Raw genomic sequence first — 13,361 nt, forward strand, 5'->3', positions numbered from 1 at the left:
GAAGAATAAAGCAACAGCGATAAACTTACTTGGATGACAAATTTCCAGTCAGCTCTTCTGGTCGGGGTCAGTTTTGGAAAAGCTGAGGAAGGTCTGCGTTCATTTGGGTTGGGAAATCTGGATGGAGAGTGATACAGACTGCAGACATCTGTGAGCTGCTTTCCTTGATCAGAAATGTCCTTAGGAAGTGTTGTAAAGTCCCACTCGTGACAGCAGCTCTCCGTGATCGTGGGCTCACAGTTTACTCACCTACACCATCAGGTAACTTGCTCTCTAGTTTTCACAGTTTCTCACCTCTCTCTTTCTGTCTGCTAAATCTATCTACTAGCTGTTTCTCTTCTGGGCCATAAAATCATTCTCCTTTGAAAAAGGGATCTCTGATCTGGGACTTACCAGACAGTATTTCTTCATATCCACACTAAAAGACAAATCACTCATTTTTAGTTTTTTTTTTTAGCTTAGTTTGCTGTTGACCAAAACAGCTGAACAGGAACGATGATATGCTGTGGCGGAAGAACACGTAACTGAAGCTTGTATTGCGAAATAGTGCCAAATGCAAAGGCTTTTTGGAGGAAAAATAATACACTTAAAAAATGTTCATTAGCATGCATGTTTGAGCTGACATTGTTTATTCAGCCCATTTTTACCTAAAACTTACTAAATTACGCCGCCTTAGTGTACCCGTCTGCTACGCTGTAGGCTATAGCCTAGCTACCCTGTTGAAACGATGAGTGAGTCTTCTTAAAGGGACAACACACACTAAAATCACTTGAGATGTATGCCAATACCATTACCAAGCACCTTATACAGCCAAACTTCAAAAATACTGATGTCTTCCTTTATGCGCACTGAGCAGTGAAGCAGCAGTCTAATAAACTCTGGTAAGAAGAGTTTTGAAAAACAAATGATGCTGCACAGCAAAAAATATCAAACCAATGTCAGTCACAATAATCAAGATAATGGTTTTTTTTTTTACATTATTTTTAAGGTTGTGAAACTGAATCAATGCAATGGAATCGGTCCTAGGACCAGTGCAGTGAAGATTGTAGCCTCTAGTCATAGATACCTGCTTTACCAATAGAGCAAAACTCGCACCCCTTAGCTTTACCATTTAATGAAGGCAAAAATCCCTTAAAATAATCTTTAAGTAGATAAATAAATATTTCTATAAATAAATAAATACAGTAAAATAAAATAAAAATACTACACAAATTGGCAGCCTAGAAAAAGGGGGGGGGAATTCTTTTCCCCCCAAAAAATGTCCCCCTAAATTTAAGAATTTATTTGAATTTTCAAGTTAGAAAGCTGTACTGGGAGTACATCACAAATCTTACACTAGCAGGCAGTCAAAAAGACTTTTCAAACAGTGGAAATACAGTTTCTGAGGTTAACTCACATTAAAACAATGAGTTTTCATGTTTCTCGTCCACTGCAATTTTTCCCTCATGTTGTTCACGTATTTTAATTCTGGAACTATCATGCTACCCAGAGTAAGCTAAGTGTATTAGCTACAAGTAACTGGAAAATGTTTTTACCCAGAGTTCAGTACGTCATCCTTGCTATGTTGAAGTTGGTTCCTATGGCTCCCCTAACTGAGAGGGTAACTTCATTCATGGTGCAAAAGTGTCAAATGCCCAAATGCATTCTGGGAAAAACTAAGAAGATTAAGGGATACTTGTCAAATAATTTGTGTACAATGGAAATCTAAAAATGTTGTATCTAAACTCAGAAAAATAGAGCTGAAATAGATATTTTGGATTTTTAATAAAAGTTATTGTTTAATAATATTTGACACTATTACAGTGCCCACCCAACCCTGGCCCAGGAGAGAAGAACACACTACTGTCAAAAATCACCAAAGATTCTAACTGTTTCACTGATAAAACCCTAAAAACGACATATGCCCGCTTTTCTTATCAAGACCTTTGTAGAAACTACCGAATCATGGTTTTAGTAATTTTTTTGCAAATCTAATTATGCCAGCCTCAGAGCAGAAAACTGTATCTGCAAATCCTGATTAAAAAACGTTTAATAAAGCCAGAATAACGATCTGCTTACAGAAAAAAAGTTTGTCCTCCATGAAAATACTCTTACACAGCAAGCATATGTAGCTAAAAAAGCTGCATAAGCTATGTAGCCAAAGTAGCTATGTAGCTTAAGCTATACTCACAAAGCAGCTACTTAGCAACATTCTTTACACAGCTATGGTAGCTTTAGCTACTTTTGCTAAAGCTCATGATGCTAAAGCTAGCTCACTGGCTTATGTAGCAATGGCATTGGCTGTGTCCGAAATCACTCCCTATTCACTATAACCTTGCAAAGCAGATGGATACGCCCATTTCCTTGTTTTTCACTGGCGAATCCATCTTGCAAAGCTCCCATCTGAACCGTTTGGGCCCGGTTAAAAGTGACAGGACCAATCAGTGACGAGGCACAGTACATTCGGGCGTGGCAGAGTCGTGGCGTAAACAAGCAGCAGCAAGAGCTGGTGCAGTAATGGAGGAAGAGATTGCGTGGATGCTGCTAAAGTGCCAGTTTTATCAGAACTTGACGCCAAAACAAATAACAGCAGTGAGTTGTTTTCTTTTCAAAAACGACAAAAGTCGAGTACTTACATGTCTATAGTCGCCATGGTTGGCATTATTCCTCAGTAGCTGCTTGACAGCGGCTACGTCATGTGTTTTGTTGCTCTGATTGGCCCGTAGAGATGTGACAGAATGTTCACCCAATCATACTCCGAGTTTTTTTCAAAGCTTCTGCCTTTTCTCAAACATTTCCTTTTGAAGCTTTCCCAGATGGATGTCAGAAACAAATCCACCTGGCATGTCAGGTTAATATATAGTGCACTAAATAGTGAATACACCATTTTGTAGCAGTGTCTGAATTCTGAGTGAGCATTGTTATTCACTATGTAGTGCACTCATTCTATCCCACATTGCATAGTGAAAAGTAGTGAGCAACCAATGCCCACTAGCCCAGCAATATTTACCATAATGCATCGCGGTTGCTGCTGTCAAACATGACGGACGAACCAGAAGAGCACAGGAACATATAGAAACTTTTTTAATGCTTTTTTGTTTGCTGGTTTTCTGTAAGAATATGTAAAGGATTCAAAAAACGGAGTAACTTTTTCCCCCATGAGGATTACAAGACATGAGACCATCATCTTTTTGCAAAAATAAGAAGTAATACACTGAAAAATGTAGCCTATATTATTTTGTCACTAAAGACACAAAACTTTTTTATCTATTAGTATTTTTATTTTTTGTGAAAATACGTTACATTCAGTATCAGTTTTCATTGAAATTCTACCGTTAATTTTCGATCCTCAGCCGTTGTCATGGAAATTTATGAGACATTGTTGCTAAACGTTTTAATTGTGAGACGGCGATGACGTCATCTCCCGCAGCCGGAGTAGTGTCCGACATCATTTTTGTGTTTTTCAGTTGAGTCCACTACATAGTCCACTGTATGCTGCTCACTATATAGTGGATAGGGAGTCGGGAACGAGTGTGTGGTTTTCAGACACAGCCACTATGTAGCTAGTGTAGCTGTGTTAGCTTGAGCTAAGCTAATGAAGCTAAAGTGAGCCACCATTCTTGTGACTACTTCTAAAACGGGCCAACACATTTAACCCCAGATTAGACCCTTGACCTTTTCTCTGTTTAATTTATGAGTAATGTGTAATGTCTGCAGTTTGGTTCTCTCATGAATGTAACTGCCAGATTATGTTCATAAATAAAATTATATTTAAAAAAAAAAAAAAAAACTAATAATTTTTGCAGCACATTATGGCCCTTCTGTTATGAAAGAGAAGGCTCAGATGAAGGTCTGTGAGAGAAGCTCAGAGATCTGCAGCCAGACTGAGATGGATAAAGCAGCTCTCCTTGAATGAAGCACAAATCAAAGTACACATTACAGAGAAATGTGTCACAATTCATTTGAGACCGGTAGCATGGTTTACATATTCCCTCTGTCTGTCGGTTATAGGTGGAAGTGCTGCACATAAATGTTTGAATATTGAGTGTCTGTCAGCAGCATAGGCAGACATTTATTTTGTCTGATCCAATAGGAATTATTGGTCACCTCTTTTTTATTAATAAACCCACTGACTGATTCTGGATCTTTGCCAATAAAGGGGGTCCTTTCTAACCCTCCGACCCCCCTGGTTATGGGCTTGTATACCATACAAAGAGAGAAACAGGCATGCACACAGTGGTCTTACTTGAACTTTGCAGGAGTGCAAAACTGAGTGTAGGTCTTGAGGGAACAGGAAACGACTTCCCTCCTCCCCCTGCAATTCTGCCCCCCCTCCTCTCCCCTCCCTCCACTGTTCCTCCCCCTCCTCTCCTCTCCTCTCCTCCTCCTCCTCCTCCTCCAGCAGCTCCACGCTATAGCAGCGAACTAGGCAGGCCAACTTGCAGAGTGCAGCTCAGCCTCGGCAGCGGCTGCTTCCCACCGGGGGTCTTCGCAGAGCATCGCGCTCCCATGTGCGCCGCTGTGCCCGTTGGATGTTGAAATCGCGCCGCGCGCCCCTTCAGGAGCCACCATGTCCAACCCGACCCACGACCCCTTCTACTCGTCTCCTTTCGGACCCTTCTACAGGAGACACTCGCCCTACATGGTCCAGCCCGAGTATCGGATCTACGAGATGAACAAGCGGCTGCAGGCGCGCACAGAGGTGAGGAGAGCCGAGCAGGAACGGTCCCGTTCAGGGCTGCGGTACCGGTGGGAGGGTAGCGGGCTGAGGAGGGATGTAGAAGGGAAGAGAAGGGGGATCTGGATGTGTGTCAGTCAGGAGATGTGGATGAGATGCCAAAGTGCCAAACATTCCTGAGCTGAAAGTAAACAGGGTCCGGAGCAGGGAGGAATATCATCCTCTGAAGTGATCTGCTCCTCTTATGAGACTTGTATTTTTAATTTAATTATAAAAAACAGCAGATTTAGAAAGGATGCTCTCACGTGGGCAGTTTAGTAGTTTAACAGCCTTTTTTTAAGTGTAAAGTGGTCGTATTGTAGTTGTAAGGATGCACGTGAAGCATCACTTGTTTTCTGTCAGAATCAGCTGAAACTACACATGCATGATATTTATGATATTTATCTCATACAACAATAGCCTACTTCCAACTGATTTCAGACTGTATGATACTCTCTTCTATTTACAGTAAAAATCTCCAAGCCTCTCCTGTCTCTTACTCTTATTGTGACAGTGGATTTGTTATTGAAACAGACATGAAACAAGAAAACACCTGATTCTACCATCAGTGACTGATCTCTATAGACACGCAGTCATGAAAAAGTGGAAGTCATTTCTTTGGATTACATGCACAGTAGATGTAAAATGTATTCTCAACAGTAAGATTGAAGCAGAGCTTCATGTGTCTTTCTCAACAACCTGCTGACACACAGAACTCTGACTAAAACGTCACCCCTTTTATTCAGCTCATGCAAACAATTAAAATAACTTCTACCAATGAAGCTACAGGTTTAAAAGCAGGGTGGTTCCCAGAAACAATCCTGACACAGTGCAAGAAAACAAAACAAAAGGCAGAGTCGTCTCAAGTGCAAAATTAAACGAGCTGTGGTTCAGACATCAAACTTCAGTCCTTAGAAGTTTGAGAAAAGAGGATGAAAAAAAAACACTCCACAAACTTAAAATTTCATCTTCAATAAAGCATCATGGTCCATTTGTGCATTCTGATGATAGAAGGCTGATGTTGCCTACAGATCAGCTGTAAATATCGAGAGAAAGTTTCATATCTGCCGATACAATGGCTCACTTTGAAGCTAATGTCTATACCAGTGGTTCTCAACTGGTCTGGCCTAAGGACCCACCAGTATCTTTGACAAATGGTGACCCAGATTTCTATGTTTAATAAATTAAAATGTTGCATTAAAGATCTTGGATGGAAAAGAATTTTTGACAGGAACAAGAGACCGAGGTTATCATAGTTAACTAAAACTAACTAAATAACTAAAACTAAAATTCAAAAAACATTTTAGTTAACTGAAACTAAATCAAAACTAAGCTTTACTGGGAGCGCAGATGGTCAAGTGGTTTGGGGCGCTACCCGGTTCGGGTCTGGCCTGTGGCCCTTTGCTGCATGTCTCTCCCCACTCTCTTCCCTGTTTCCGAATCTATCCACTGTCCTTCCTCTATCAAATAAAGGCATGAAAAAACCCAAAAATTAATCTTTAGAAAAAAAAAAAAAACTAAGCTTTACTGAAAAAACGAAAACTAACTAAAACTGTATAGTGCGCTTACAAAACTAAAATAAAATAATAAAAATAGAGGCAACATATCCTTAGTTTTAGTCTTTGACACAACCATACTGACTGGCACCTACACCAGAGTCTAGGGAGAGTAAAATTACCTGAATTGACTGGTTAAGACTTCATACAGTGGCAGTTTTATGTCTGGAGTTTTATTCAAACATCATTTTTTAACCAGTTAAATGAAAAGTGAAGAGAGGCCTGTTTGAATATGTTTTTAAAAATGTATGACGTTCCCTCAGCCCTGACATGTATCTGAAAAAAACTAAAACTAACACTAAAACTAATAAAAACAAAACTGAAACGAAGCATTTTTGCAAAATTAAAAACTAAACTAACAAACCAGCAGTAAAAACTAATTAAAACTAAACTGAAATAAAAAAAAAAGAAATTGAAAATGAAATAAAAACAAAACCTATTAAAAAATCCAAAACTGTTAGAACCTTGCAAGAGACAGGACAAAACTGACATGTTTTACACCCCCTTTCCCCCATGGTGTGTAAATGTTAGCTAATTTTCCAGAGATCTTGAGAAATTACTTCATTAACATGGTAAAAGCAGCTCTTTTATTACAAGAGAAGGAGATCAGTGAGTTGAAATATTGATAAAACATTTAAATTTACCCATTATCACAATAAAACTGTAAAATAAAAGATGTGGTTGCATGTTCTTCATACACTTTCATACGACCCACTGAAAACTGCTCCGTGACCCACTTTTGGGTCCCGACCCACCAGTTGAGAACCACTGATCTTTACCATACCAATATTGTACCGCTAATATTTTGCATGCCTAATTGATTACTTTGGATTTCAGTGTAAAGACACTTATGTTGACGCTAACGTCTAAAGCATTTTCTGAATAATAAATTGAGTTTATATTTTTTCGACTTCCCTGCTTCATTGATGCACAGTATCTACATGCAGGGATGAAAACTTAGGATGCAGCCAGCTGGAGGCATCTTGATACTGAACTGAATCAAATAGTTGACAGGAGAATTGTTAATGCAATTGAATCAGGCCATAGAGGAGTAAAGATGCGACGTTTGGCATATGCATTTGAGATGTATTCTCCCTTTCAAAAAAGACTTGAGTTCAGCTTAAAATCCCACAAACTTAACCCTTTAAAGCCCAATACCTCAAAAAATAGCCAGAAATTCTCATATTTTAGAAGTGAGAAACCTTCGAACAAAATCCATAGAAAGAAAAAGATTAATATTTCACATATATTTTTTTGTGTTACTTTTGATACATGAGGTGTTTTTGACAAGTAATAATTCACATTTTTATACTTCATCAGATTGTAAACAAAAGGTTTTTAAGGATTTTTTTGTCATGTTGATTAGATAAATTTCTCACAAAACTGTGTATCAAATATGATACAATTGGCTTTAAAGGGTTAATATCTCATCTTATATTTTAAAGCATTACGGTACATTTGTGCATGAACAGCTGATATATAAGGCCTATTTTTTAGTTGTATAATACTGGCAGAGGGTTTCGTATCTGCATCCTTACTTTATAATTAATTTTAGGTAGGCATGAAATTTAATCTACTGATATAGTCCATACCAATATTTAAATGTAGTTCAGACCTAAAACTTCAGTCCTTAAAACACACAATTTAAAGTTTTTAGATGAAAAAATGAACAAAAGTAAGTTGTTGAACCTAGGTCTGTCAGTCAATCCTAAAACTCCACTGTCTTACTTGTGCATCCGGCCAAATTACAGCTGATATAAGAGATTTTGTAGCCAAAATATCAGCTGTAAATATCAACAGAACTGTTCGTATCTCGTCTTGCTAATGTGCAGCCCTAATTAATTTGTTTTGGTTTACTCTGTAAAAATAGTTTTGTTGACCCTGATGTCTAAAACATTTTCTAAATGATGAAGTGAGTTCATGTTTTTCAGACTGCTTCCCTTCATTAATGCACGGGAGCAAATGCAGCCTATCGTGAGGCATCTTGATATTGAATTGAATCAAATTGTCAACAGGATAATTGTAGCTGTAATGAAATTGAATCATAACCGGTGAAGATGCAAAGCTTAGCTTATGCAATTAAATGTATTCTCTTAGTTAAAGTACAGATTTAACTGCAAGGTGGTTCACTGAGGTTTAGACGTAATGTTTCAGACCTTCAGGTACACTTTAAGGGATTAAGAAAGCAGAAACTTTAGCAGAGGTCTTGAAACTCCACAAACATTCTGCTGATACAGTTGATATATTGACAGCACGTATCAGGAGAAAACCTAAGACCTGTTGATACAAATGATGAACTTTTAAAGCCTTTTTTTCCAATACCAACACCAGGGTTCCCAAACATGTTCTGCTGGGCCCCTCTTTGGCAGATGAAAATATTCTCAGGCCCCACACCCATCGCTTCAACACTTTATCTATTGATATCCTGAAAAAAAACAACCAAATCTCAGACAGGTCAGGTGTTTCAGAAGGCGTCTCTTCATTACCCATGCTTTGTACAGGCGAAACCAAGGCCAGATATGACCTCTTATATATTTTTGTCTTTATTACAGTGGTCTTGATGTCTGGTTTAGATTTATTGCTAGCCCTACAATTCACTGAAAGTCCTCCCATAATATTTACCAAGCTTTGCCAGTAGTGCAAAACAGCGTGCGTTGTTTTTTATTAAGCCTTGCTGAACCGCCCTTTGACCAACACTGTCGACACTTCAGCTTTACTACAGTCATAGAAATATCAGTTGCATTATCTCAAGTCTTTACTCAAAAGATTCTGATTCCTCTCTCTATAGCTGTATATACAATGCTTAACAAATTTATTAGACCACCTGTCATATTTGTCTCAAAGACCATCCAGCATCATGAAGTGCTTTAATACGGACTCTTTCATTTTCAGTGAGCTCTCCACGTTTTACCATTTTGAACAGGAATGAGGGATTTCAAACTGAATTCACCCAAATTTGAGCTGGCTCACTGGGCTTCTCCGAGAAATCAGAAATTAATCAAGCATAACGTTCAAGCACTAAAACTCATTTTTCTGTTCAGGAATGCAAGTAAATAACTATAATTTGATGTATTAAAATAGAAATATTAATGTGCTTCACTATTTTTTTCAGTTTTTTGTAAATCAGTGAACTTGAAAATTCATGGATAACAATAATAATTATATTTTAGCATTAAAATATCATTTGGGTTAAAGAGCTTCTACATGTTGGTGTATTAACCATTGCAGAAACATAAAAAAAATGATTTTGGTAATTACCAATGCTGTTAATTTAGGGCAGCTGTGGCATAAACCTTACTTTGGTTAGGCTTAGGGTGGTCTAATAAATTTGTTAAGCACTGTATATATTTATATTTCAAGATGCTTTTTTGGGATTTGTTGCCTTTATTGAGAGGACAGCGGATAGAGTCTGAAACTAGAGAGAGGGAGAGTGGGGAATGACATGCAGAAAAGGAGCCACATGCTGGATGTAAACCTGGGCTGCCTGCTTTCAGGACTGCTTTTTTCTGTATATGAGCATGCAGACATAACTACCAGGCTGCCAGCACCCTGCTCTACATTGATACAGAGGCTGCATTTGATAATATAGGGAACTGAGGAAAAATGCCTGAAAGAAGTTAGCTGGACTACTGAAGTCTGTCCAAGCTGCACAGACTGAAGCAAAGTAGCCTTTTCACGTGCATTTCCCCCATTTGCATACATTTACATATCACCTGCTTTTTCTGTATTTGCATTCTGTGTTTGGTTGGTTCAGGCAGAAGCAAAGCAAGTCCAACAAGAAAACAGTTTGTCCACTGGAGTGTTTGTCAGAGCAAAATAACACATCCCATGATTCATCACTGCGTCCAGTAGCCGAAGTTTTCTTAATAGCAGTGACCCTGATTGGAAAGTGAAGATGATGGTAACAGAAGTGCACCAGGCAGAGTTAATTTCATGTCAGTGTCTCTGAAGCTTCAGCGAGTGTGCCGAGTACAGTGTCATTCAGACTAAACCTTTAGTGATCCCGCTGTGAATTATACAGCCGGCATCTGTCCTCAACATCTGTTCAGTGATCACTAATGTGTAAATCTGCAGGGAAAAAGTTCAGTCAGCATGTCAGAACCTCATCTCAGAGCATCTTTGACTCTAAAGACAGAAAAATATTAAAAGACTTAACTTGTCACTCTTTAGGCGTAAAGGTCACAGTTGCATCTACAGGCTGTATTCATAATTATTTCTAATCAGTTCTTAATAAATTAATTAATTTTATGACTTTAAAATGATCAGACAGATCAGAAATGAAAAGAGTGACCTCCCAGACAGGTTTGATACCCCAGTACTGAGGAGTACACCAGTGAATCCTGGCATTTTTGCTTAAGAATGACTTTAGACTTGATGATCTTCCTAAATAGGTGAAATATTATTTTCTCTTGTGGTCAAAAATCGACAAAATAGTAGTTTCCGCTTCTTATATCTATTATTTTCAACAATGTAACTTCAGCCTACTGTTAGAAGCCTGAAGACCGGGATTTAACTCCCACTAAGATGTTTATTTTGTTAAGAAATGTCTTTTTAGATTGATGGCAAATGGGAAATAGCCAGCACAAGTTTCTGGGGTTCATAGCCCCTAATGTATGACATCTCCACACAGAAGACATTCTCCACAGAATGACACAGGAGAAAGAAGGCCTGATGATACTGACATCTTAGAGGCTTGATCCTGTCAATTCAAGGCATTTATTTCTTATTTTTATGTATGTGCATAATCAGACAAACAATACTTTTTTCCTGTCCCTAGCAGTGTCACAGAAAGGACTATTTAAACATTATTTGAAAATTCAGAGATAAGGGAAATAAGTCATATGATGCTATACCAGCAGATAAATCTCCCTAGAATCGGTTAATTTTTTAAATTTATTTATAGTGTGATTCGTGACAGCTGTACAAAGCTTAAGAGTGGTGTGTTATTTGCAGTGACACATGCAATACAAAATAAGTTTTTTGTTTACATTTGTAAATGAATATATTATCACACAATAGCAAAAAATAACAGAAACAGTTTCCTAGACCCCTCAACTCTAAAATATGTCTGACACCACCCCAAAAAATTACATCATCCACACTGTAAGACAAAACGACTCTAATTTTCTGAGCTGATGGAACTCATTTTTAGTTGGAAGTAATCAGTACTCAAACATTTTAAGTAATTTTTTTTATTCTGCTCAGATTATTTGACTTTCATCCCTTAATCTGCCCAGTTTTCCTAGAATGCCTTTGGGCATTAAACCCTCTTGCATCATAAGTGAAGACGCTGACTCAGTTGAAAAGGTGGATGAGGAGCTACATGTCGATGTTAATGAAAGTTGGATGGCATGCTAAACAGAGTGAGATATCAGCTACTGGTTCAGTGGGTCACTAACAGCCATGGTTGCATGAGTTAGTTAGTCTTAGGTCGAATGGTAGCTTAAAGTTAGGGGCTGTCAAAAGATTACAATATTCAATCACAATTGATCTCAGGATATCTTTAGTTAATCGTGATTAATCCCATCCTTCTATCTTATTTCGACATTCCACTATTTTGCATTTAACATTGTTCTTGTGTCATTTCTGATTTTTCCTGTCTTAATCTAGGGGTAATTGACTTCCTGTTTGGATTCAGACCTGCTTTTATAGGTAGATCTAAGATTGTGACATGAATTTAAATGCAGAAATACAAACTTGCTATGGATTGAAAAAGAAATAAGGGAAGAAAAGGTAGATTTATGGTAACACAAGGCCCAGATGAACTGAGCTGATTTATTTTACATCACTGTGGCAGCAGCTGGAAGCTGCAGTGGCTTAACCAAAGTGTGCTGGAAGGGACAATAAAGCATGAGATAAATCGCAGTTAAATATAAATAATGCACTAATTGTCAGTTGGTGTTAATTGTGATTAATCTTGACAGCCCTACTGAAAATATGTGAAAAATATTTTTTTCAGTGAGTACTACTTAGATTTTTAAGATATTCAGATACCTGTAATATAGCCAGCCAGTATTGCACACTCAAAGTAGATGATTTAGCTTAAGTACTCAGAATCTCAGTTTTGAACACTTGAAATACTTAATTTAATATAATATAGCACACTTAAAATGAAGTTAGCATCAATATTTATTACTCAGAAATATAAAGTTAGTGTTGCAGTTCGTTATAAATAAACAAGTTCTTTGAACTCACCAAAGTCAAGAGTTTACTTGATATCTTTGAGGTGATGAGTTTCCACGTTTTTTTAAGTGAACTTAACTCATTTTACTTCACAGTGCACGGCATGATAAAGGCTTGAAAAACAAAACAAAACACTAAAGCTAGTAACAGTGAAAAAGCTTGAAGCAGCTAATTATTCCAGCTTTGCTTAAAATTAGGGCTGATCAATAAATATATAAATAAATATAAATATAATTATAAATATAAATATAGCATGAATGTAAAATTAGCTGTACCAATTATGTTTTTCCTGAATAAATAAAATATTGAGTACAAATGTAGACAGTTTCTAACATCCTCCACTCTTACTCTTGGGTTTTTCCCAGTTTCATAAGAAACCCTGTGTCAGAATGAGCCACATTTGGATCATATGCATACCGGCTTATATACTCCCCATCCTCATCCTCAGCTGTTTAAGAATTTTTAATTTTACTACGTAGGATCCCATATCAACGAGTGGATGGTGCCCATTTTTCTCTGTACTCTTTCGTTTTGCAGAGTTGATTGCCCTAAGCTCTGCATCCTGCTCTGTTTGAATAATTTCTATACGTAACACGTCATTAGCACAGCGTCTACAGACAGCTGCTACTATCCTACATTTGCAGTTCATTTCTAAAGACGAATTTATAGCTTACACTTAATCCCAAAAGGGAAATTCTGTTTACTTTTGTTAGAAATTGTTGATAAAATAAAGTCAAAACTGGTTTTTATTTACATTTTTATTAGTGGTTTTATTCCCAGCAAGAAAGAAAAAAATTAAAGTCTAAACCAGTTTTGGTTTGAAAAAAATCTGGGTTTTTTTTTGTTTAAATCACCCGGCCCTACTTATATTATTACCTTAAAAAACATCATGGAAGTACAAGTTATCTACACGGTGTCAGAAGACA

The 13,361-nt window shown here is 37.5% G+C and overlaps 1 protein-coding gene across 5 annotated transcripts in view; it reads left to right on the forward strand.

Annotated features, from left to right (window-relative positions):
• The first annotated feature begins 4,403 nt into the window (after positions 1–4,403).
• ldb2a (LIM domain binding 2a) overlaps positions 4,404–13,361 on the forward strand; it is a 161,232-nt gene continuing 152,274 nt past the window's right edge. For all 5 annotated transcript variants that reach the window (XM_041797585.1, XM_041797587.1, XM_041797586.1 and 2 more), the window contains exon 1: positions 4,404–4,681. In XM_041797585.1, coding sequence (XP_041653519.1) covers positions 4,550–4,681 — 132 coding nt within the window. In that variant the 5' untranslated portion in view covers positions 4,404–4,549. The remainder of the gene's footprint in view (positions 4,682–13,361) is intronic.

The sequence above is a fragment of the Cheilinus undulatus genome, linkage group 10 (assembly GCF_018320785.1).
Source record: "Cheilinus undulatus linkage group 10, ASM1832078v1, whole genome shotgun sequence".
Classification (NCBI taxonomy): domain Eukaryota; kingdom Metazoa; phylum Chordata; class Actinopteri; order Labriformes; family Labridae; genus Cheilinus; species Cheilinus undulatus.